At 40.9% G+C, this 23,030-nt stretch overlaps 1 protein-coding gene across 1 annotated transcript; it reads right to left on the minus strand.

Moving 5' to 3' along the window:
- Window positions 1-73: 73 nt before the first annotated feature.
- Window positions 74-15,895, minus strand: PPID (peptidylprolyl isomerase D). Its single transcript, XM_075710005.1, has 10 exons — window positions 15,811-15,895; window positions 13,783-13,923; window positions 13,230-13,336; window positions 8,549-8,737; window positions 7,645-7,767; window positions 6,010-6,116; window positions 3,248-3,389; window positions 872-958; window positions 749-791; window positions 74-201 (listed from the first exon to the last, which is right to left on the minus strand). Exons 1-10 carry the CDS (start codon window positions 15,893-15,895, stop codon window positions 113-115), a joined length of 1,113 nt encoding a protein of 370 aa, XP_075566120.1. The 3' UTR covers window positions 74-112.
- Window positions 15,896-23,030: the final 7,135 nt, after the last annotated feature.

Consider the following 23,030-nt stretch of genomic DNA (forward strand, 5'->3'; position numbering starts at 1 on the left):
GACTTTTTGAATTGTAAACACTGAAAACTGCAGTACAGGGCAAATGAAAGAAGCAGCTCCATTTATCCTTTTGCATGTGTTAGTGCATAGATCTAGAAGTTTAGAAAAAAAATCAAGCAAACATTTTAGCATAAGCTGCCTTTTCCTTCTCCTTTTGGGCTTTTATCTTCTGTTTGATTCTGAGTGTTTCTGTCTGGATAGCTGCAGAAAAAGAAAATCCATGATACAGTTACAGAAATTTCTTTACATTACGTCTCATATGTCAAACCATGTCACACTGCTGCAGATTACCCATATTATTTTGTATAATACTACTGCATTTACTTTTCTATTAGGTCAGATACTGACAGCAAAAAATCTTGTCCCTTACTTTGTTTCACCTGGTAAGGTAACCAGGTAGAGGAGGGTGTAGAAAGCATAGTATTGGTGCCAACAGAGAATTTATGAGCTAAAAATCTTATCCAATTAAGACCAGGAAACTACAAAAGTTAATAAGGCCCCTGCCAGAGGGAGGTGGTTCAAGAGGCATGCTGTTGACCTGCATAAGCAGATTACCCAGCACACCAGAAACATCACTGCTGTATAAGAACAGGTTTTCTATCTCAGTGGGCTCTCTGCTCAGTAAATCAACACTTCAGCTGGTAGAAGCCAGCATTTTGGGCATCACATTGGTATGATTTCCTACTAAATACTACCCTGGTTACTTTGTTACATTCAAAGAATCTATAAAGTAACAGGTTTATTTTACCTTTGTCTTCAGGGGCTATTTCATGAGCCTTTTTAAGATCAGCCTTAAATAAAAGAGAAATACAAATTAATGTTCTGATGAAATGTTCAGGTTTAAAAAAAAATTAAATATTGTGATCATTACCAATGCTTGATCAAGATCTTTTATTCCCTGCCATCCTTGAGCCCGTCTGTAGAGAGCTTTAGTATTTGCTGGATCTATTTTGAGAGCCTGTAAATTTAATGAAATTGTCACATTAACATTTCATACACTTCACAGCCTCCCATCTCCACAAATGGCACAGTTCACACCAGCAGACAATCTCCGTAGTTGGTTTGAGGGTAAGCTGTCAAAACATTAACTGTGTAAAAAGGAACGGTATGTTGTAGCACACTGAATAGCTAGCTAATCAGTTTTAATACCACTGCACCAGAAGTGGTCTTTTGGGAAGGACGAGCATACGCGAGGATAAAATGGAGCCTGTATATGTATCTCTATAGCTATCTCTGTCAAGGCAAAGGCGTTGCTGCCATTCAAGTTACCCTAACTTTGAGTCTCACAGTACAACTCTATATTGCAGCTCCTTCCTTCACACCAAAATTACATCAAATGGCATCATAAAGAATACATGCAGATTTCCTGTAGAGCTTTTTCCATGCAGGCTACAAAGATACGTACAAGCAATCCATCTCATGCTTCAGGAACCTTGCCAAGCTCCAGTCATTATGCCTTTTTTTGAGCTGAATGGTTTCACTAATGTGTATATGCCAGCTCTAATATGATGCTATCAAAATAGGAAATACAGTGGCTGGGCAGAGGTTGTTCCACTATTTGATTACTTAATTTTTTTTTTTTTTCCTCTCAAGTTAATTTGGCTAGCCAGGTGTTTTGTTTTCTTGCCTGTGAAGATCGCGTTCTTTTTTCTTACTGCAGATAGTTCTAGAGTCTTTTTTTTATTATTACTTTAAAGAATAGTTTCTTAGTGATTAGAGGAACTATTTTGCATGAATGTGTGGCTTTATTAATTTCATTTTATTAACTTTAATTCATTAATTAAGAATTACAGACATTAGAAGATGCATCCAGATTTTTTTTTTTTTAAATCACTTCAGTATTAGCTGTTCATGTAATGGAAGTATTACTCTGGGTGCTCTTCCTGATCTGTCTGCTATGAAGCCTAGAGCCTCTTCCGTGTCAAGATTTAGAAAATTAGGTGTCTGTGCTGTGTACGCATAGGTAGCATTCCTTGGTTTTAGCTTGACCATTGTGCTTACAGCTATTTTCAAGCAAGGTTTGTTTGAACAGGCTCAGCTGTTCATAATTCCTTATTTACACCAAATAACGCATGTGTTACAGACTGTTAATTTAAAATGCTCTTGGCCTTAGGAAATCATAAAAGTGAAAGTGTATAGTTTCTCATTAACAATTACCTTAAACTCTACTTCATTAATTAATCATTAATCTTAGGAAACTGGTGTTCTGATCAAAACACTCATACACTGTTTAACACCTGTGATGAGGCGTAAGCTAAATACATTACAGAAGTCTATTACAGCTATGGAGTTGCCTTTATCTAACAATTCTGTAATCTTAAAAAAAAGAAGGTTTTTTTTCCCCCTCAATAGCAAGTATTATGACTGATAATTTCTATCTGTAACACTTAAATGCTGTTTGAATTTTTACCATTTTCTAGATGACAGATATCACATTACACAGTTTTCTTCTTTCCCCATCTCCCATTTGTCCACTCTGAAGATAGGTTTATGAATTTTCCATGTGGTAATGCCATCAGGCTAGAAAGCAAGCCAGCTCTCTAAAGACCGTCCACACACAGATTAGCTGAGCCTCCTGCTTTCAGCATGAAGCCCTAGGAGATGCCACCCAGGATCCTCTGCTAACAGATAAGAGCATTCTTTACTCTGCTTCCTTCAAAATTTCAGAGTTTTACTGAATCATTTAAAGTTTCCTCAAATGTACTAAATTCTGTGTGTCTATGTCACTGTTTTTTTTTTTCTTCTTTAATTCTATTGTTTTTCAGTATTTCCAGATTTATTCTTTCCTTCCTATTCACTGGTTTCATTTCACCACTAAGCCTACCTGAAAGGGCTTTAGTTAGAAAAGTCACTTCAATGAATAAAATACAAGACCATCAAATCTAAAAGCAAGTACAATGTTTTACTCATACTAGTCTTCCAGGGAGAAGTATTCCTCCTTCACTGAAGACAGTTTAACTCTTTGTAATATAAAAATTAGCTCTGCTCTTAGGAAACAAAGCTGACAGTGACAGTGTGCATTTTTCCTGGCAGTAAGCAACAGCCCTCTTTTGTTTCTAATGAGTCATCTCAATTTCAAAAATTTTTAAAAAAGCCACATACTGAAAGTTATTACTAACTTCACAATCAGCCTTCTACTTTGTTTACTTTCAAATCATAAGCTTGTCAGAAGACTCTTAAAGCTTTGTAGTTTCAGTCTCCATTTTCTATGTAGGCCAACTGTTAAAGTACTGAACATTAAATTTACCTCTGAACAACTTTCAATGGCTCCCTGCCAATCCGACAGTTTCAGTTTACAAGCACCAATGTTTAAAACACAGGTCAAAGCACCAGTCTTTAACTTTGGTTTGTCTGCTTCCTCTGCCACTGCTTCAGAAGCTTCTACATACCTGCAGAAAAACAGATTTGCAAAGAACATGTATTAGTGTTGCAACTTCCATTTTGTTCTGCCCCTAGCTATCTTTCCAGAGATATGTGTGAACTGGCCTCTCCAAATTGGTATTTTTAAAGCAGCTTCAATTCCACTCTTACAAATATTTATTAAACTAAATATATAAGACCTACCCTGACAAAAAAAGAGGAACTCGCTGGCAAATGTTTTATTGTAACTCCTATCTCTCCACTGTACTAACAACGTTCTTTTTCTTAGACTATTCTAGATGGCATGAAACCATTAGGATTTATCTCAATGACCATTTATTCTCAAAAAAGATACTGCTCATCAGTGCCAAAAAGTCAACACCACCACTGCACCTTCCACATTCATGGGAACCTTTATCTCTTCTTCAGTTCCCTCAGTAATATTTTAATTAATTTAGGCATTTATGGTTAAAAGCTGAAGCTAGCTTTACTTTGTAAAGGAGAGTGTTTTTTGAGTATTCGTAACTCCACCTTCCTTCCACTGTCTTCCTTCATGACTTTTTTCCTGAACTTCAAAACTGACACTGGTTCAGGACTAAGCCATATCATTTACTGCATCTCTATTTCACAGACAAACTGATAGGCAAACTGTATCTCATTCTTCTTAATTTTCAATGTGCTAATGCTGTCATTTTTCTATTTCGAGTGGAAAAGGTCCATTGTGGATATCAAAGTCCTAACTCTTCTACTTGCCTGCTTGATAGAACTTCTTTTATTTAAAAAGGAAAAATTGTGTGTTTGCATACATTCACATTTTAAGCATGCCACGATTAATGCAGTCTTTGCAGATCAGTGCCTATGTAAGTTCAATTTTGTATGCCCTATCGTTTGAGTGTTGCATGGTTTGTATACAACTTAGGACAACCAAAATAAGCAATACTGAAAAAGTACATTAGACATAGTCCCAGTGCGCCTTCCACTTGCCGGGCATCATGCAAGAGATGAGAACCAGAGAGACAGAAAAAGGTACAAAGTTAAGGAGTTAGAACACAAAACTGTGTTATGTTCAAAGGAAACAGAATACACTTAAAATATTTATAAATCACACCAAAACATGAAAGACCGCAACCGTCTGGGAAGCAAAATCAGAGCTTCCAAGTCAAAGAAATCAGTAGGATGAATACCAAGGCAGACAACAGGAAGTAATAATTTTTTTTGACAAAAAAGTGTCAATTCTTACATATAAAATAAATTTTAAAAGAATGGTTAAGCAGCAATAAGACAAGAAAAAGAACAGAAGGTTGTAATGGTTACTGTCAGTAAAAAAAAAAAAAAAAAACCCCAAACAAAACCAAAAAACCCGCACAACATTGCCAGATGGTTTCCTAGGTGAGTTGTACATAAGACATGGAAGAGGATAAGAGCCTATCAGTTCTGGCAAAGTGCCAGCTAAAGCACACTGTCCTATATAAAGTATTAGATTTTAAGATACAACAACAGGGCATGTCTACAAAAGTATGACATATAAAGAAGAGCTGGAATGATCAGATTTGTTTAGTCTAGAAAAGTTACTATCCTTTCCATCCACAAGGACAAATAAGCACCAAATAGAAGCGCTCGCCTCAAACTGGAAGAGCCTTCATTGGGTGTGCTTAAGAGTGAGCAAGACAACTAATTGTAAGGGATGGCATCATTATACCTGCTATTTACCTAGTAATGGGGGGAGGAAATGGACAGATACAACACAAAGTTCCTTAAAGATCCATTCCAGCCTTTTTTCTGTATGATTTCTAAAAGGTTTACATGGAAATCCTATTTACTTTGGGGTTTCTGTTGGTCTATGATGGGCTTTTTGAGGGCAGCGGGAGACGTTGCATCTTGGGTTAATATCTGTAATTAAAGGATTCATTTTTATGCTTCAGAAAGACATCATTTGTTTGAAACCCAGTCAGTTAAAAACCTCAGCTGAAGCATTAAATATGCCTGAATTCTTTTTCTTTCATTATTGTTACTGCTAGTTAAACAGTGATCATTAAGAAGGTAGGGATGAAGGTCAGTACAACTTAAAAAAGTTTTTAGGAGAAGCTCATATATGTAAAGCAAAAAGCAAGAAAAGGAGAAAGGAGCAGTATGGAAACAAAAGCAGAAAGACCATGATTTTGAAGGCAAGTCTGAATTATACATGGAGTCAGGATGATGGCATGGAGCCTCAGAAAAAATAATAATGAATTAATAATGGTCACATTTGGGGGTACTCTCTCTTGAACTTACCCATTTCCTAAATGTACTCTTTTTTAGAAATCAGAGAAAAAGTATCTCCCTCCTTTCCTGTCCGTTAACTACCCTATGTATACTATTGTGCTTTTCTTCCCTGTTACACACCAGCACAGCAAGAGTATTAAAAAAGGAGCGTTTAGTACGTTCCAGACAATACTTCCTGCCTGCAGCTCTTACCTAGCAACGAGTAGAAGACCTACTTGAATAAGGACCTAAAAATCAACCAGATGTTTTCCAGATTCAGAAAGCTCTTTTTAAAAAAAAAAAAAGAAAAAGAGCACAGCAATGGCACTTTTAAAATGCACGTCATTGCTTGTTGGCAGGATTAATCTGGGTTACAGGAACTACCTGATTGAATGATGATAGCCTTACCGTAAACTTTTACTATACTTTTTAGCTGCCACTGCCCAATTTTGCGATTTGAAGAAAGTATTTCCTATATTCTTTATGTCTTCTGCTATGGCCACAATCTTGTCAACCTAATAAAACAGATGGAAAATATAAAGTATGAATGTACGTATGAAAGAAGTCTTGAATTACTTAATGTTTAACAGTAGGACCCCATGTCCATCCTCTTTCAAAGATTATTATAAAAATCTCAGAATAAAAATATTCCAATCTTAGACAAATACTAGCTTCAAACCACTCCTATAATATTCCCTACTTCATGTAACACAATAGTCTGAAAGATGAAATTCCTAATGGGTTTTCTACAGTATAAAGGGTGAGGAAATAGAATCATACCAGAGACAACATAGCAGTTCAACTCCTTAAATGCTGCTACCCACACCGAGCTATATATAAAGGTGTTGACCATTATTCATAGAAAAGAAGACATGTTAACAATCAAAGTATTCAACCAAGACTGCTTTATTCCTGAGAAAATTTTGTCTTCTACTTCTCAAAATGGTATTAGTCACCTGAACTCTGCATGCTCTCAAACTAAAAGTCGTATCAACACAATTCTCCTTCTCTCAAAACACTTAAAACATCTGTGGAAGAAGAAGAACAACCACCTGTCTTTATCAAATCTATCATTTCTATTTCCAGAATGGCATACGTTTCAAGTGGTGTTACTTTTCCAGTGGCGATAAACAGTTTACAATTACTGCTGTCTATACCACAGTTTATCTTCAGCTCTGTCAAATGTATACATTGCCATTTGTAATACTATCAGTTTACACTTGTACCCTACTAGAATTAATGACCTTGAAAAAAACTGATCACAGCATGAGACCAGTGTCACCATGGTTTCTGTAGTTAAGTTTATGTGGACAAATTTAAAGTTAAAGGAGGCAGGCACCTGCCAACTTCAGTTCTGAACCACAGCAAATGCTATCCAAAAACATTTTCACAAGCTGAAGTGCTTCTCAATAGCCAGATACAAGGCGTTTCTGGTTTCTAGCTGTAATGTATTTTTACTATTCTAATTCTGTATATGGAATGTACATGTGCAGCCCTCTTTTCTTCCCCTCTCAACAACAGGTCTTCCTTCAGTTTGAACAACTTGAAAAGCAAACAACTGCTGGGAATTGAGAATGACTAGCTCTGACGTAGTAAAAGTCTCTTAAAAAGGTTGATCTTCTATTATTTCTAGTAAGTGACACAAAATCTTTTTAAGGGTGGATATTTAAAAAGTTGCACAGAAAAGGTGTGTAGGTACAACATTAAGTTAGTCATCTGCAGGATGGAGTTCTAGTAATAGCAATTTGTCACTACCGCACAAACAAAAGTAAAAAGAAAGAACAGAAAAAAATTAAGTGCAATAATTGTAAGTAATTGTGGTTTTAGCTACTGGGGAAAAATCAGCTGCAATTAGCACTGAAAAAAAGAAATAGCAATCCCCTCCCACAGCATTCTCTTTCCTAAAATTGTATGTCACCATTTAATCAGGACCTTGCTCAATTCTTAAGAAAAAAGGCTTAGTGAACATCATCACAGACACCATGTAACTCAGATTACCTACGTCTTGCATTCTGTAAAATACCTTAAAAGAAAAATACTTACATCTTTCAAGTCTATATCTGAATCTTCAGGAAAATCTGGATGAGCATCTCCGGATCCATCCTGAGGGACAATTCCCCAATCATCTCCCTCCTTTAGCTCTCCACATTCTGCAATGACGCACAACTGAAAAAACAGAGTAAATAGCGGTATTGCTTATTAAGGCAATTTCCCCCAAAAAAGCCACAACTTCTGAGTGCTCTCTGAAATACAGTAAAAATGCTTTTTCATCTGTTGTTGGGGTGCATTGATTTCAGAAACTCATCACATCATTAGCCTATCCTCATCAAAAGGCTTTTATCACAGAAAGTGTTGCCTTCAGAGGAGCAGCATTCCAAGAACACCATACCCATGCTCCACAGAGAGGCTGGAAGAGGAACTGCCAGCAAGCTGAGCTCCAGCAAAACGCAAGATATGGAAGTTCTACTACATTAGAGAAGATGCTTCTTTCTCAAACTGCCAAGTCTTTTAAAGTTACAGAGGTATTCATTTTTCAAACAACCACAAACTGACATGACCTACACACCAGTTGCTTTTCCAGAAATACAATGACTTCTGACATAAAATTCACAAGAATTACCTATCACTTAGGTACGGTTGTGAATTCCACCTTTTAATTTCATCACCCATCCTACACTTGTAGCTGTGCCTTTCCACCTTCACCCTGATAAAGGCTTCTACCGTCACAGCTGTGTTGAACAATAAATTGTTTGTGCAGGGAAAATTTACAGCAAAAGAACAAGAGCTTCTTAACAAGGACAGTAAAATGGAAATTAACAGTGTCAGTAACAATGACTGGTTAACATTCAATACTTCTAAGCATTACACCAAGCATTTAGAAGAAATCAATACACATCATATAATGGAAGAATAAACATCATCCCTAAGTGCTTTGGATTTTGCTTACCTTAGCAGGATTTTCTCCTTTGACTTCAACGTTTTCTAATATTTTAACTACACCCATTCCTTTGATCACTTGGCCAAACACCACATGTTTCCCATCCAGGTGAGAAGTAGGCACCGTTGTAATAAAGAACTGAGAGCCATTAGTACCAGGTCCTGCATTTGCCATGCTCAGCAGCCCAGGTTTATCATGCTGCATTGGGGGAAAAAAATCACAATCAACATATGAGAGATCGGTTATAAAACCATACCTAAGATTCTGTAAGGCTATTAATATATATAGCAAGGACAGCCATAATGACAACTTTGTAAACCAGTTACATACAGTTGGCAACTAATTCTATCTACCATGACTGCAGAGGGCAAATTGCCCAGCTCTGCATCTTTACTTGCCACCTAGCAGTCTAGCAAGCGGAGCCACATGTGTGACTTGATGCTGTAACACCTGTCTGCTTCTTGTACACTCAATCCCCTGCACAGCTGCTGAGTTTAGACAGATCACCTGAGAGAAGTGCCTCACTGGATTATATAAGACCACTGGCCCCAAGAAACAAAGCAAAACACCGCTTAAACCAACTTTAATATTACACTGTCAAGACGGGTATGTATTGTTAATTTTGTAAGGCCTACTCACACAAAGCGTGTTGTGGAACTGTGGGTTTTAAAGGACTGTGGTCTTTAATTTAAAGGTTGGTGGGGTTTTTTTAACTCCTTCACTTTCCTAGAAAGATGGTTTTATTCTTTTGGGATTTTTAACCATCCAATTATTTTGGCTTATGCTACCAGGCCACAAACTAACAAAAATTTATTAAACAGCCCAACATGAGAAGATGCTGTTTATCTTGTTTTCCGTAAGTACTTTTTCCTTCTTTGAAATAAGAACCATCTTGCTCCATCACACAGATTATTTCATTTCCACTTGTACTGCAAAAATGTACTTTTCATATGTGTTGTGAATCTCTTTTGTTACACTGACATGACTCAGCCTTTAAGATATTATTCTCCCCCAGCTGATCTGGTTATTAAGTGCAAGGAACTCTGTTTAACATAAGTCAGTATGTTACACCAAGGCACTGGTACATGACTGAGGCATGCAAACTGTGGTATTCCTAAGAAACCTGATACTGTGGGGAGGAGGGGAGGGCAAAAATAAAAAAGTATGACAGCACAGAGAAGACTGCTGTGAAGTAGAACTCAGAGCTCGACGGGAGGTTCATCAGTTTGAGACAACAATCTGAGACAGCTGTTATTTAAGCATCTCGTTTGTCCCTATAGTCTCTACCACTTCGAAGAACCTGTTGTTTTGAAAAGTGTTTTCCCCACACAGTGTTTGGATTTCCATGGTGGCAGGGAGAACTCCTTGCCTGAGGTGTTCATCCAGTCATACGGTGCAATGAGACTGAATCTTTCAACCAGGATTTGGCTCAGGAACTCTGGGCAAAGGTTGTACAGCCGAGAGCTAGAACTGCACCTAGCCAACAGAAAGCTACTGGAATAATCTTGACTTCGTCTCTTCTAATCTTGAAACTCATCCTGGGAATCGGAGATGACAAATGACACAGAGGAACCCTGTGTTCCACAGCAAGAGAAGGCATCTGCTAGCAAGCCTGCAGGAATGCAGCCTCCAAAACAAACGTGACATTTTGCACCATAGTTCCTGGCAAACAAGTTAATCAGAAGGGTTCCCCCATAGGAGATTTTTACAAATACCATTTGAAGCTGGTCTCTGATTCACTGCCCAAGAGGCAGAATAAGACCTGTAATTTTTTTTTTTTTTTTCAGTTACAACTAATGCTAGACAGCAAGGGTTTGTAAATAAAGAGCCAAGTAACAATAAGCTCTGCTGTTGCCATATACCTGCACGTTTACCTTTTGTCTGTAAAGATTTGGAAGACAAGTTGGAAAGTTACGGACAGTAGTCTGGTGGCTCTGATCTTCACACTTACATGCAACTCCATTTCGTTTGGGACCAAGTCTCAACATTAGTCCCATGATGAGAGTCCCCATTCATGATCAGAGTCCCTATTTATAAACAAAACTGTTGTCACTCATGCATTTTCTTGCCATGAGTGTTCTGAAAAACACTGCAAATACAGTGTCTTTCCCGTGATGGTTTCTGCTGGTCATTTTGAAAGCTTATAAAGCAAGTAAAAAAGTCCAGTTAAAATCAGATTCTCTGACAGATTCAAGGCTTGCAAAACTATGCCATGGTAACAACACTGCTTGAGGTCTGCGTAAGTTGAGTGTTTCACAACAGCACAGCCATTAATTAGCTGGAGAAGGGACACCAAAAAAAAGCCCAGTGGGATTGATGTGACATGGTAAGCTGACTACTGACAAAGTCTTGCAGTTTATTGCAATTTACAGGAAACCATACAAACACCGCAAGAACAAACAGGTAGCTCCAGTGTCCTCAAGTGTCAACAAAAACAACTCATTGTTGTCCAAGACAGTGGTTTGAGGACACTTTGCAGGACTGCTAGATTAAGTGCAAGATCCAGTGAATTTCTACCTAACAGAGGCATTTTAACTCCCACTAAAATCCTAACATACTTGGCCAACAGATGATTGGAATTGAGCTCCCAGACTCTGTACAAGATCCAAGTGAGTTCTTCGACTCATCCCTGGCACACTGACAACTTCTGTTATAGCTCAGCAGTCAAGAGAAGTACAGAAATGGGGATCATCTGCATTCCATTCATAATTACCTCCAGATCTCACTTGACAGTACAACCAAAAAAGTAACGATGACACAGTCTCCTTCTTCAGGGAGCCAGAGATCCTGTGACAAGGACCATGCACAAGAGTAACTTAAAGCAGCAGTGCTATGGGCACCACCATAGCAAGTGTCAGGCTTCAGAGAACAATTCTCTCAACTGTAATTAACTCTATGATGAATACTGGAGCTACATTTCCAGCTATTGCTCCAAACTTGGCCATGGACTTTGATGCCTGATGAGTGGAGGATTGCCATATTTTCTTTTCCTAAAATACTGTTTCGAGGCAAGCACAATTGCAGTCAGGGCTTTGTTTTAACCACAGGACAACAATATATGTAAGTTTTTTAGTCCGTGTTGTTGAGGAGTCATTCACATGCTATCACAATAACGCAATATGAAAATGGTAACTGCCAGTGCTGAGAATTGTTACACCTACAACAGCGGGTGTTCTGGCTGTTGTAAGGGGTACTTGCAGAACATGTTATTTTTGTTGTTTCCAGGTAGTACTCCCACCCAGGTTCAAGATGCAATTATGAACAGTTCAAGCACAGGGGATTTTTTCCACCCACACAGCCCTTTATGTACAGCTGAGAACACAGATGAGCACTCAGAACAATTACTATGGTTGCCACTTTTCTCCAGAATAGCTAAGTCTGCTAGCCAAAACATGTAAGTCACAGTATACAGGTAATACTTAAATTTGGACGTCTTCAAATACTGTATAAATTGCAGGCTTAAGGTACACAGACCTGCTGTACAGTATGGTGAAAAGCAGTCTTCTTCCCTTTCTGGAATACCCATTTTTAAAGAAAGGTAGAACTAAAATGCTTAAAAAAAGATTTAAAAATACAAAAGGCAAACATTTCTTCTTCAAAAGCATAAAAAAGAATTCAATCTTATGTCAAAAGACAACCTGGAGGCATCGACTGCATCTGGTTTTGATGACAAAGAGAAGCCCAAAGAATGGTAATGGACATTTTGAAGGTCGTGCCTTTGCAAAACAAACAACAAAAGACACAGGACACATCCTGAGAAAACTGTTGTTCAAAAAATGTACTTGGCAAGTTGTGTATTTAAAGCACATGCATCTGCAGTATTCCTGGTGTCACTAGATGTTGATTTCAAGGACAAAGACAGTTTTATAATTTCCTACTCTCACAACACAGCTCCCTCCTCTCTTCCCACAGCTGACAAAACTGCTTGTGGGACTGCACTAATGGTTGCTAGTAATGAAATAGTGAGCTCTGATACAGGAGTGGAAATAAGTAATGGGAGGGGTAGGAATTTCTGCCATCAAAGCCAGCATCTCTTAAAATGACATCCTCCAATTGAGATCTTTCCATATTCAAAAACTTGCTGTGTTCACAGCACATTTTTCCAACATTTTGGGGGAAAAAAAAGCCATCCATAAACAGCCTTTTACTTCTCATATCACTGAAAATAACTGTAGTGGGGAAAATGCTTTCTTTCAAATTTTCCTTTGGATTAATTCTGCAATCTACCATGGATTCCCCACTTCTTAAATATGAAAGGTGTTTCTCACATCTAATCTTATTCTGAATGTTATTAGAATATGAAAAAGCAGCATAAAATCCATTTAATGCTAACATACTGTATATGCTTCAGAGTGACAAAATTTGCTACTCTTTTAAAATAATACCCCTGCTTCAGTGAGAACTGAAAGATTGTTTCAAACTAATTTCTGATGGTGGAATTGAAAGTTTAAATGATGGTTGTCTTTGTCTTAATGAGATTGACCTCATTTTGTATGTATTCATACATGTATTTGCTCTGTATTCAACAAAGACTTTAAGGACAAAGTAGTTTGGGGCTTTTCTGCTGCATTCTTTACACTGTTTAAAAATACATTAATCTTGACTAAAGAGTGCTAATTCTGAACTTGAAGAAAAATAAAAATCACTGAAAGTTCAAAAACTGAATACAATTAGTATTTTTCAAGAGTACCTTATAATGAAAGTTTTCATCTTCAAATTTTTCACCATATATACTTTCTCCACCTGTGCCATTTTGGTTTGAGAAATCTCCACCCTGGACCATGAATTGTTTAATAACTGTAAAAGAAAATAATTATAAAATACAGCAGCAAGGCAGGAAAGGCATGAAAAAAAAAATTCAGAGGTGAAGAGCAATCCCTGTCACCAGCACCTGCACCTAAATAAAACCGAAAACCACCTTTTATTTATCAAGTCTCCCCTAAGTACTCCTTTTCAGTTAAGTGGACATCACTCGATATTTAACCCTTTACCTGAAACCCATTTCAACCTATTCACAACTCATAGTAAACTAGTTTTACTACTACTAACTTAGTAGTAAATTTATAATTTACTATTGTCAATGCATGGTAAAAACATCTGGTCATCAGGAGGATCAAAAACTTACTTTCAGTCAAGTTATTTCTTAAACAAGTGCTCCAAAATATTATTTAACATTATTTCAAACACCGATAATAGAGGAATTCTGTTACCACCAGGGAAACAGGGGATTTCATAGAACTTACTTCTGTGGAAAGGACATCCTTTATAATGGAGAGGTTTTCCAGTGGTAGGCCCTATTCCTTTCTCTCCTGTACATAACGCACGGAAATTTTCAGCAGTTTTCGGTACAACGTCAGCAAATAATTCAAAGACAATGCGTCCAACTGAAACGACAAAGAGAGAATGAGACACACTTTTAAGTCCCGTCCTTGGCATGGTGATGTGTTGAGCATTACAGAGCAAAGGAAATTAATGTTTCAGACTTGATTATTTCTATTTAGATTACTACTAAATTTACATTTTGGGGTTGTTCCATGGCAATCGCTGGCAGAGTTATATTAGGTTTTTAGCAAGGTTATTACCAGCAATGAATTCCACTATCAAGAATAACTTAGGGGGAATAAAGATAAGATTCTGCCAAAAACTACCAAAAATGCCAAATACCTTTTCTGCCAAAAAAAATGCCCATGGGAAATCACACACACATATATTGAAGCCAAATTATGTATTTTAACATGCATTACTTATTTTATGTCTCTTCTAACATACATATGTAGCTTGTTCAATCAAAAATAGATACAATAAAAAAAAAGACTGTTTTGTGGAGACTTTTATTTGATCAAAAGGCTTATGCCAAACATGCACACTAACCTTACTCCTCATTCTCTTAAACCCCAATTTTACTAAGACACAGTGTTACTTAACATGCATGTGAATAATGGCTATTTACAGTTACACACGCTACAAGCAATCGTTAAAACCGAAAATGTGCATGTTTTAACTACAGGAAGTGAAACCTGAGTACCTAACAGATCCTGTAATAGTCGATATATGGATTTTGTGTCAAATGCTCATCTTGTCATGCACTGGCTTGTCAGCGAGCTATTTCTCACTCCTAGCAGCTGCCATCAGTTGATGCTGCTGTTTTCTCAGCAGCCTCACAGTCAATTAGTTAACATAACTACGCTCTACCGGAAGCTAAATGTAAATATATTAATTCCAATTAATACAGGAATGAAAACAAATTAGACAACTGAAAGTCAATAAAAGGCGAACGATCTTACAGGCTTTCTTCTTTCATTCTTTGGGAGTAGCAGAACGAATAAATCGGAGGCAATATCCCGAGAAAAGGGCAGCGCCTATCTTCACCCACGCAAATTTTGAAAACCTACGCTTTCGAATGTTACCCCAGCTTCCACGTTGCTGCTTTCTTATTTCCATTTTGCCCGTTTGCCCAGATTCTTGAATGACCTCTGGCAGCACCGGCGGCGCCCAGAAAATGGCCGGGACGGCGGGGTTTGCCTCAGCTTTCGCCGCCGCAGCCCCACAGGCCGGCAGCCCGGGCAGGCTGCGGCGCGTCCCCAGGGCATGGCGGGGGGCCGGGCCTGAGGGCGGGGGTCACCGCCCGACCGGCGGCTCCCGGCGGTGGGGGCCGAGCTCGGCGCAGCGGCAGCCATAGGAAGGCCGGGCCCCCGACGGCGCGGCGCACTGCGGCGCTCGGGAGGGCACGGCTGCACTGGAAGGCGTCGCAGCGCTCGCTGATGGCGCTGCCTGTGCCCGCTCCCCTGCAACACCCGCGGGTATTTCCCTCAGCGGGGAGGCCACGGGGAACGGGGCGCCTGTGCAGCCATGTTGCCCCCCTCTCCGCTTCCTCGGGCCTGTCCGTTCTGCCGCGGAAACCTCGGAGGGAGCGGGCAGGGCCCGGCGGGGTGGCCCCTCCGCCCCGCAGCGGGCCCGTTGGCGGCGGGGCCGTGCTTCTCCTCCTCCCCGGGGCCGGGTGGGTGCGCTCGCAGCCCGCGGGGACAGCGCCCGGCCCGGCGCGGCGCCCCCGCAGCCCCACGGTCCCTCCCCGCCCGGAACGTTCCGCCCCGCCGCGGTATGAGCCGCGCCGCGCCCGCCCGCTCCCCGCCGCCCGGCCCGGGCCCCCCGCGTTCCGCGCAGAGGGGGCGGTCCGGCCCCCCCCGCTCCCGGCCCCGACCCCGGCCCCGGCCCCGGCGGTCTCGGCCGGGTCCCCGCCGCGAGGGCCCCGTCCCGCCCCCTCCCCTCCCCACCTCGCTCGCCCCCGATGTCCACATCGAAGAAGGCGCGGGGGTTGCAGGCCTTGCTGGGCCGGGCGAGAGGGGACGGGTGCGACATATCGCAGCTGCCCGCTGCCGCGCTGGCCCCGCCTGCTCGGCCGCCGCGGGGTCGGGGCCGCTCCCCGCTCCTCCCACCGGCGGGGGCGGGCGGCGGCCGCCGAGGGGGAGAAACCCGGCCCCGAGCGGACGGCGGCGGGGCCGTCGCTGTCAGGCGAGGCCGAGGGAGCGTGGGCGCCTCGGCCGGCGGGGGCGGCTGTGTCGCGGGCGGCTCCCGGTGGCCCCGGCGCGGCCTCGCAGCGCTCGCCCCGGCGCCGGGCGGGAGGGCCGCCCGCGGTGGCGGGGCCGGCGGAGCGCGGGGTGCCGCACGGCGGAGCCAGGGGCCCGCAGGTGGCTGCGGGAGAGGCCTGCCTCCGCGGCCTGCCTCCGAGCGGCCTTAAATGACTCGGGGGGTAATCGGCAAACGCAAAAACCTGGCTGCCTTGAGGGTATATGTGTATACAGAAGGCCCGGAAAGCCGGGTGAGGAGAGGGATTTTTGATTTTGCCTGGGTTTATAGTTTTATGAGAGAAATGCAGGCTTTGTGAAAAGCGGTGACCCATGGAAAAATGGGCAAATTGTCAAAAGCGACGAGCACCACGTAAATGTTTAGAAACGGTGAGTAACTCCAGTCGTCTTAAGGTCTGAAAGCAGAATGTGTTTCTTCCCAAAAAATGACTGTAATGGTAAATGCCCCGAGGCAAACAGTCTCTTTCAGCCACACCAAGGGATGTGAAAACCATTGTTGGGGCTCCTCAAGATGCAGGATTCCCGAGCGGATGAACGGTCAGCGTGGTCACATCCCGTGCTCACTGGCATCATGAAGGCAAGGTGTGTGTTGAGGCAAAAGCAGAAGGGGCAGAAAGAGTGCTGGGCTCTGACTCTTGCGAACTTAACATTCCTGCTGGGAACGCTACTGATCAAAATGAACCTCTCTCTTCCCCGGACTTCTCTAATCCATCCCGGAAAACGGTACACGCATTCCTTGATTCATTGTATCCTCTAAAGGCTTTCTCCCTCTAATTCATGTCATCTTTTCATGTCTGGACTTGAGCTTCTTCAAGCTGGTTTTCATCGCTCTCTCAGTATGTTCTCAGTATTGGACGTGTCAGAGGGCAGTTGTAATTCCCAGATTGAAAGAAAAGATAAAGTAGCATTAATATTAATAACACTGCAGTCCATATACTGCATCATGATCGTTCCTGCAGCTTCTGTACAGATGTTGGATAGAAAAGGTGATCAGCACCGAGTGCTGTTGCATATTGCATCTGGGAACCCTTAACAGAAGGAAAAGCCATCTGCTGCCATCTGGGAACACTCAGTGAGGAATCGGTGGAACCACGCTAAGACACTTCTCTCTCTGAGCCAGGTCATGCAACTGTGTCGGATTTTGCATGTTCCACAATGTCAGAGAGGCCACCAGAGCTCTGTGTCATCTGTAAGTCACCAGGCATCTGGCCATGGTCACTGGCTGAGATATTTTTATCATTACGTTTAGCATAGGTGAGGTGCAGTGGTGTAGGAGAAGCGATCTCTGTGAGGTAGTTGTTAGCCAAGCCAATCTGGAAGAGATTTCTTTAGCAGACATCAGAGTAAAGTGCATTTTGTCGGTGTGTGTCCCCCGCAAGAGCTGTTGGCAGCTTCCTCTCAGGAAGAAGTAGTGATTCATTCTTCCAGGAGCAGACTTACGCAGTCCCTGCAGGTTTTTTTTCCTGGCCAAGTTGGAATAGTCTAGATTCTAGATTAATAATTCATATTACAGTAGTTGCTCGGAAGTCCCTATGTGCAAGGTACTTTAGAGGTACAAAGGAAGAGGCAATCCCTGTGCTAATTTGGAGATGTGAGTGAACAAGAGAGAAATTAAGCAACCTGCTCAGCACCGGTAGGAGATTCTGGAAAATACGTGAGCTGAATGAGTATCTTCCAAGCCCTGCAGTAGCATAACTACTATACATATTAATTTACAGTCATTGAGAGATTGTAAAAAACAAGTATAGTGTGACTTCTGTCAAGAATTTACTGAGTGATTTTATGTTCAAATTAATATGTTGTTATACACTGAATTGATAGATAAGCTCTTTCAAAGTCAGACTTACTTTATAAGTCCTCTAAAATCTCCGTTTTCAAGCAGTAAAACAGCCTTTGTGATCCTCTAATGCTTTGTGATCTTATAATTGAAAAATATTTCTTACCACCAAAATATCACTTATGTTTAGATACTTCCAATAGTTTACGTAGTAAATACTTGTAAAGCAGTACACTGAAAATATGTGCTATAACTGAATAGTCTGTTAAATGTTTTAATTCAGATATTTATTTTTTCTGCACACACAGCTTTGGCTACCCAGTAAAATCAGTTTGAGTATTATCATTAGATAAACATGTGTTGGGGGTGCTAAAAACTTGAAGCCGTTGGCTTTGAGTACAGGTCTCCCCTCCACCAAGTACGTCATACTTGCTAGAGTATGACACTCCAGCCTAATTGAACTCAAAGATCAGTCAGAGAAAGGGATGTGGATCTTATATGTCCAGCCAGTTATAAAATCTTTGTTTTCACCTCTTCTTCCTTCCCTGGCTAAAGAAGCTATCATTGATAAATGCATAGAAATGCGTATATCATTCTAAAACTTGTACTCGGATGGAAGACACATGAGCAAATTTATTTCATAATCATTCCAGCCTGTCAAATAGCATTCGTGAAAGAATAAACTGTAAAGTAAAGGTTATTTATAATTGTTGCTGACTGTGTAAGATGGGCAAATACGTACACATTCAGACTAGGATATTTTGCTTTCTGTTTCATTTTCTTGCTCTTTTTTTTTCACCTCTAAATCTGTATTTGACACTGTGAAGAAAATAGAAGCTTAAACGTGTTCATTTCACCAGCAGGTGAGTGCTTTGGCTCAGTGCAGAACTGCCTTATCTAAGGATACTAAAAGCCATTTTGGTTTGCATAGAAGTAATCGTACGTTCGGGGTTTTCACTGGGCTGAATTGTAGCTTCAGAGTATGGTCCAGTGGAGTACTGATGGCACCCACCTAACAAGAGACTGAAGCTCACACCTCACCAGCTTTTCAGAACAGCTATCAAGAAGCTTCCAACATGCAATTTTTGTTACAGTCTTGGTAAGGATGCTTTCACTGCTTGCTGTGAAATACAGCAGCCACTCAGCTTTTCCTGTGCCATGTGACACACAGGGTGCATCATGTGCTATTCCCATGTGACCTGGCACGTCAAGCATGTCACCTTCATGAGAGAGACATGAGACAGGAGAGAGAGAAATAAATCTGTTTTCTTATCATCAGGCTTATTGTTCCCCATCTGCACCAAGTCTTTTTCTGCATAAAGCTGAATAAAGAGGTCCCAGATTAAACTCGTACTGAGCAGTTATTGACTCTGAGTTGATTCCTCTAAGCTGAATTAAAATGCAATGTTAAACAATGAAACAACCATATGTTCTTGTCTCAGGCTGTTTTAAAAAGAAAATTGTCTACACAGAGCTGACATAATATGACAGAAATTGAAAGAAAAGTCATGCATTACTCATCACTAACTTTCAGATATGGTGATCCCTCAAGAAATGGTTTAGCTAAGAACCAAGCAAAAATAAGCAGACTTTTTAGCTATATATTTCAGCTCTGCTTAGAACATGTTGGTCATATAACCAGAGGCCAATAACCAGAGTAGCATTTAGGACCTCAGGACATGAGGAGGTGTGGCAGAGAGTGCCTATGACTTCTGGTAACAGTACAAGCCATGGCTTGCAAGAAGGAGCGGCCCAAAGTATTAGCTAACTGCTGGCCGCTGTTGCCACAGTGCTGATGTGGGATGTCAGCTTTGTTGCTAAATTCCTGCCCTCATTTTTGATACAAATGTATGTCCTGTATATTACTGCAATTTCATGTAAATGTATAATGCTGTTTATCACAGTTACCACCAAAAGGTGTTAAAATATCAATTATGATGACTGTATTCTTTATTATGTAGAAAGTAATTTTGGTCTGCATCTAATGTGGGTAGGATGGAGTCCAAGGTGAACTACATCAGCATGGATTTAAAGACAGTAGTGCAACCAGCAAATAGTAAGTCCCGCAACGGATTTGACCATTGAAAATCCAGGACATGAGGATTTCCAGCTAGGCTTTGGATGGAGTCCTGGGCAGGAGCCTTAGAAATACAATCCACCAGTGCTAACAACCTTGTTGTAGAGAGGAACCAAACCAGGTTCTAAGCAAGTGTTTGAACATTCACAGGTATGTACAACTTGTGGCTCTTCTGGAGGAAAAAGTAGTGTACCTTTGCTTTAGGAAATCTGACAAGATACATAAGTAACAGTAGTGATTTCAGAGGATTGTAAATACCTACTACCTTCACACAATCCAATTCTCACCATATTACTCGATATTTAAATTGTGGCAATTAAAAGAAGACATCCCTTATCTGGCCTTTCTCTCTGTTTTAACACCAAAGACTGTTGAAAATTAAATGTTTCATTTCCTACATCAATACTTCCCAGTAATTTTGAAACAATTTAATTACTATTTCCCTTAAACTGTCTTTTGTTTTCAACTGACTGTATCTTCTGTGTAAAAAGACAGTGAAACCGCTTATCTGTATTAAGGCAGCACCTTTGTGGCACTGCTCGGGGGCTGGGAAAAGTTGCTGCAGCAACAGCGCCAGTGGTGTAACGCTCCATTCAATGAAGGATGAGTAAGGTGGTTTGCAGGGGGCTGCAATCCCAAGCTCTCCATTGCCATCAGTTTCTGTCCCTGCTTGCAGAGTGGAATACATTTTGTAATGGGTTTTAAAATTCTTTGTGAAGAGTAATTGAGACTTACTGTGCTAAATAGTAATAGTAACAATATGGAGAGGGAGTAATTCTAGACATTTCTTGATATCACATTTTACTTGGCATGTTTGAAGTGGCAATAAAAATCAGGTTTTATTTATTTTACAGAATCCAAAATGTCGCTGATGCATTGCAAAGTGTAGCAAGACTTATCTGTGTTCATGTAACTCACATACACAGCATGCGTCACCACACTATGCAGCAAGTCATTAACGAGCATCCTGGATTAACAAACTTTTTGTTAAATCTTCAGAGCTTACCTGTTCTGGCCTCTGGCTTCTTTTTGTAGTTCCTCCAAAGCCTAGTTCTGACAACAGAGGTTTAGGAGCATTTTGGACTTGTGTGTTCAGTACTGAGTGGGGTGGAAGGGAAGCAGCTGTAACGGAACTCAAAAGTTTCATCCAAGTTTAAGTGATGGGGAGGCAAAGTGTGATTTAGGAGACTTGGCTTTTAACCCAGCCTGTCCTGGCTATAAAACCTAGTTCCTACATTCTCAGGAGAGGATCTTCAGAGAGATTTATGCTCCATGAAACACAGAAATACTTATCCAAGCATTCAGCTGTTCCAGGATTTGAATGATCCTTTTTATGTATTGACAAATTTTTAACAGTCCCATCTGTTTCTACAGTAAGAATCTGGCTCCATTTCTGACTGAATTTTTGTCAATTACATAGTCCTTCTCTGCACGTAAAGAGTCTGCCCCTTAGAATATTATGAGTAAGGTTTTGATTTTCATATGCCACCTTTTTATTTCCTGTATTTCCTAGAAGAGTGAGGGCTGTAGACACACTATCTTGCTGTAAATGGCCTTTGCTTGACAGGTGGTATGGCTTTTTTCTTTACATATACTCGTATTTCGCACTCATGGGTTAGTGAAAAACCACCACGTTTGCTTTGCCAGGTGTTCTTTACAGCCAAACTCTGTTTGGGGTGGGACAGTGCGTACTGACTGTGAAAGTTATTTTGTAGTCCTTTGCTGATTCTGCTGTGTTTTCCCCATTATTTTTTTTCAGAAATAACCTTCAGAACACTAGTGTCTTAATGTTTTGTTATCAATTTCAGACCATAGTGACTGTCACAGACATTAACAGAAAATATTGAGAACTAATTTTGCACTGAGCATCAGCCAACATGTAGGGTGCGTTTACATTGCCATTTTTGCTCAGATCAGAAGTGCATTTTTAAAGCCGGTATCCCAGTTGTACTCACTTTGTCTTGCTTCACATTTTGGGGTGGCATCTGGGCATACAAAGTGGATCATTTTCAGATTAAATTAAACCAGATGTTTTTCAGAAACGCATTCAGTTTGCTCCAACCACTCACGCTCATTCTGCTGACAGGACCAGATTACAACTAGTCCAAAATAAAACCCTGTAAAATGTTCATGATTTGGACATCGGGCCCTGTAAGACCACTGTTTTTTACAGTGGTAAATATAAAATTTGCCCCCACTGGTCAGTACTACTTGCTAATGCAGACGTAGCCATAGAGTGGCAGCCATGGCGTTTGCAACTTCCAAGTTTCTCAAGACTGTTCTGTGAGAAATACAGCCCAGTGCTTATTTCTGGAGCTGGATGCCTAGTTTCTCATTTGCATTGATTACATATGTCAACCATAATGTCTTTCATCTTGTCCAGCCACACCCTGCTATTCGCTTTCCTTTCAGTGTGCTATCGTCACTGTAGCCTCACTTTTCTGTCCTTCAGCTTTGGTTGAGTGGATTGACCTTAATGACCGGGGGCATTTGGTGATGATGGTGGAAGTGAAGAATCAAAAGCAAAAGAACACCCAAGAAGAAAGATTTAGGTTGGATATTCAGTCACACAGATGAAGTAGTTGAGAGCCTTCAAAATGGCGATCCCTTCTGAGAATGGACCTCCAGACAAGGTTAGCTGAGTGTTACAAATTTCAATCTGGTGTTACAGGGGGAGGAGCTGATCAGACTATCAGGCCAGAAGAGAGGCAATTCTTGGTTTTTATTTTAAAGAGAAATTAGCTTCTCCAGCCACTGAAAGGCTGGCTCCAAAGCTCCAGTATGGCCCCCACCTCTTCTGCCACTACTAGGTGTTGAGTATGCAGTCAACTATTGTAGTGATCCATTACAACTATTGCAGCGATCGCTATTCTCCATGTCTCGTCTCCAAGTTTCCTGAAAAGAGCAGGAAGCTATCGTGATTCTGCTTTTTTTTTTTGCTTGTTTTTTTTTCTGCACCACACTACGCAGCTACCTAGCTGGTTAAAAAGGAGCATCTGAAATTGTGTTCTCTTGGTGGGTGCATGGTGGCATCATCCTGCTGGTGGGCAAAAC

The sequence above is a fragment of the Pelecanus crispus genome, chromosome 4 (genome assembly GCF_030463565.1).
Source record: "Pelecanus crispus isolate bPelCri1 chromosome 4, bPelCri1.pri, whole genome shotgun sequence".
Lineage (NCBI taxonomy): Eukaryota > Metazoa > Chordata > Aves > Pelecaniformes > Pelecanidae > Pelecanus > Pelecanus crispus.

Coding starts and splice junctions, on each gene's coding strand:
- PPID (XM_075710005.1), bottom strand. CDS start 15,895: ATGTCGCACCCGTCCCCTCTCGCCCGGCCCAGCAAGGCCTGCAACCCC. Junction 7,768..8,548: donor AAGGAGAAAATCCTGCTAAG/GTAAGCAAAATC, acceptor CTGTTTTTTCAG/TTGTGCGTCATTGCAGAATG. Junction 6,117..7,644: donor CAGATATAGACTTGAAAGAT/GTAAGTATTTTT, acceptor CTGTTTTATTAG/GTTGACAAGATTGTGGCCAT.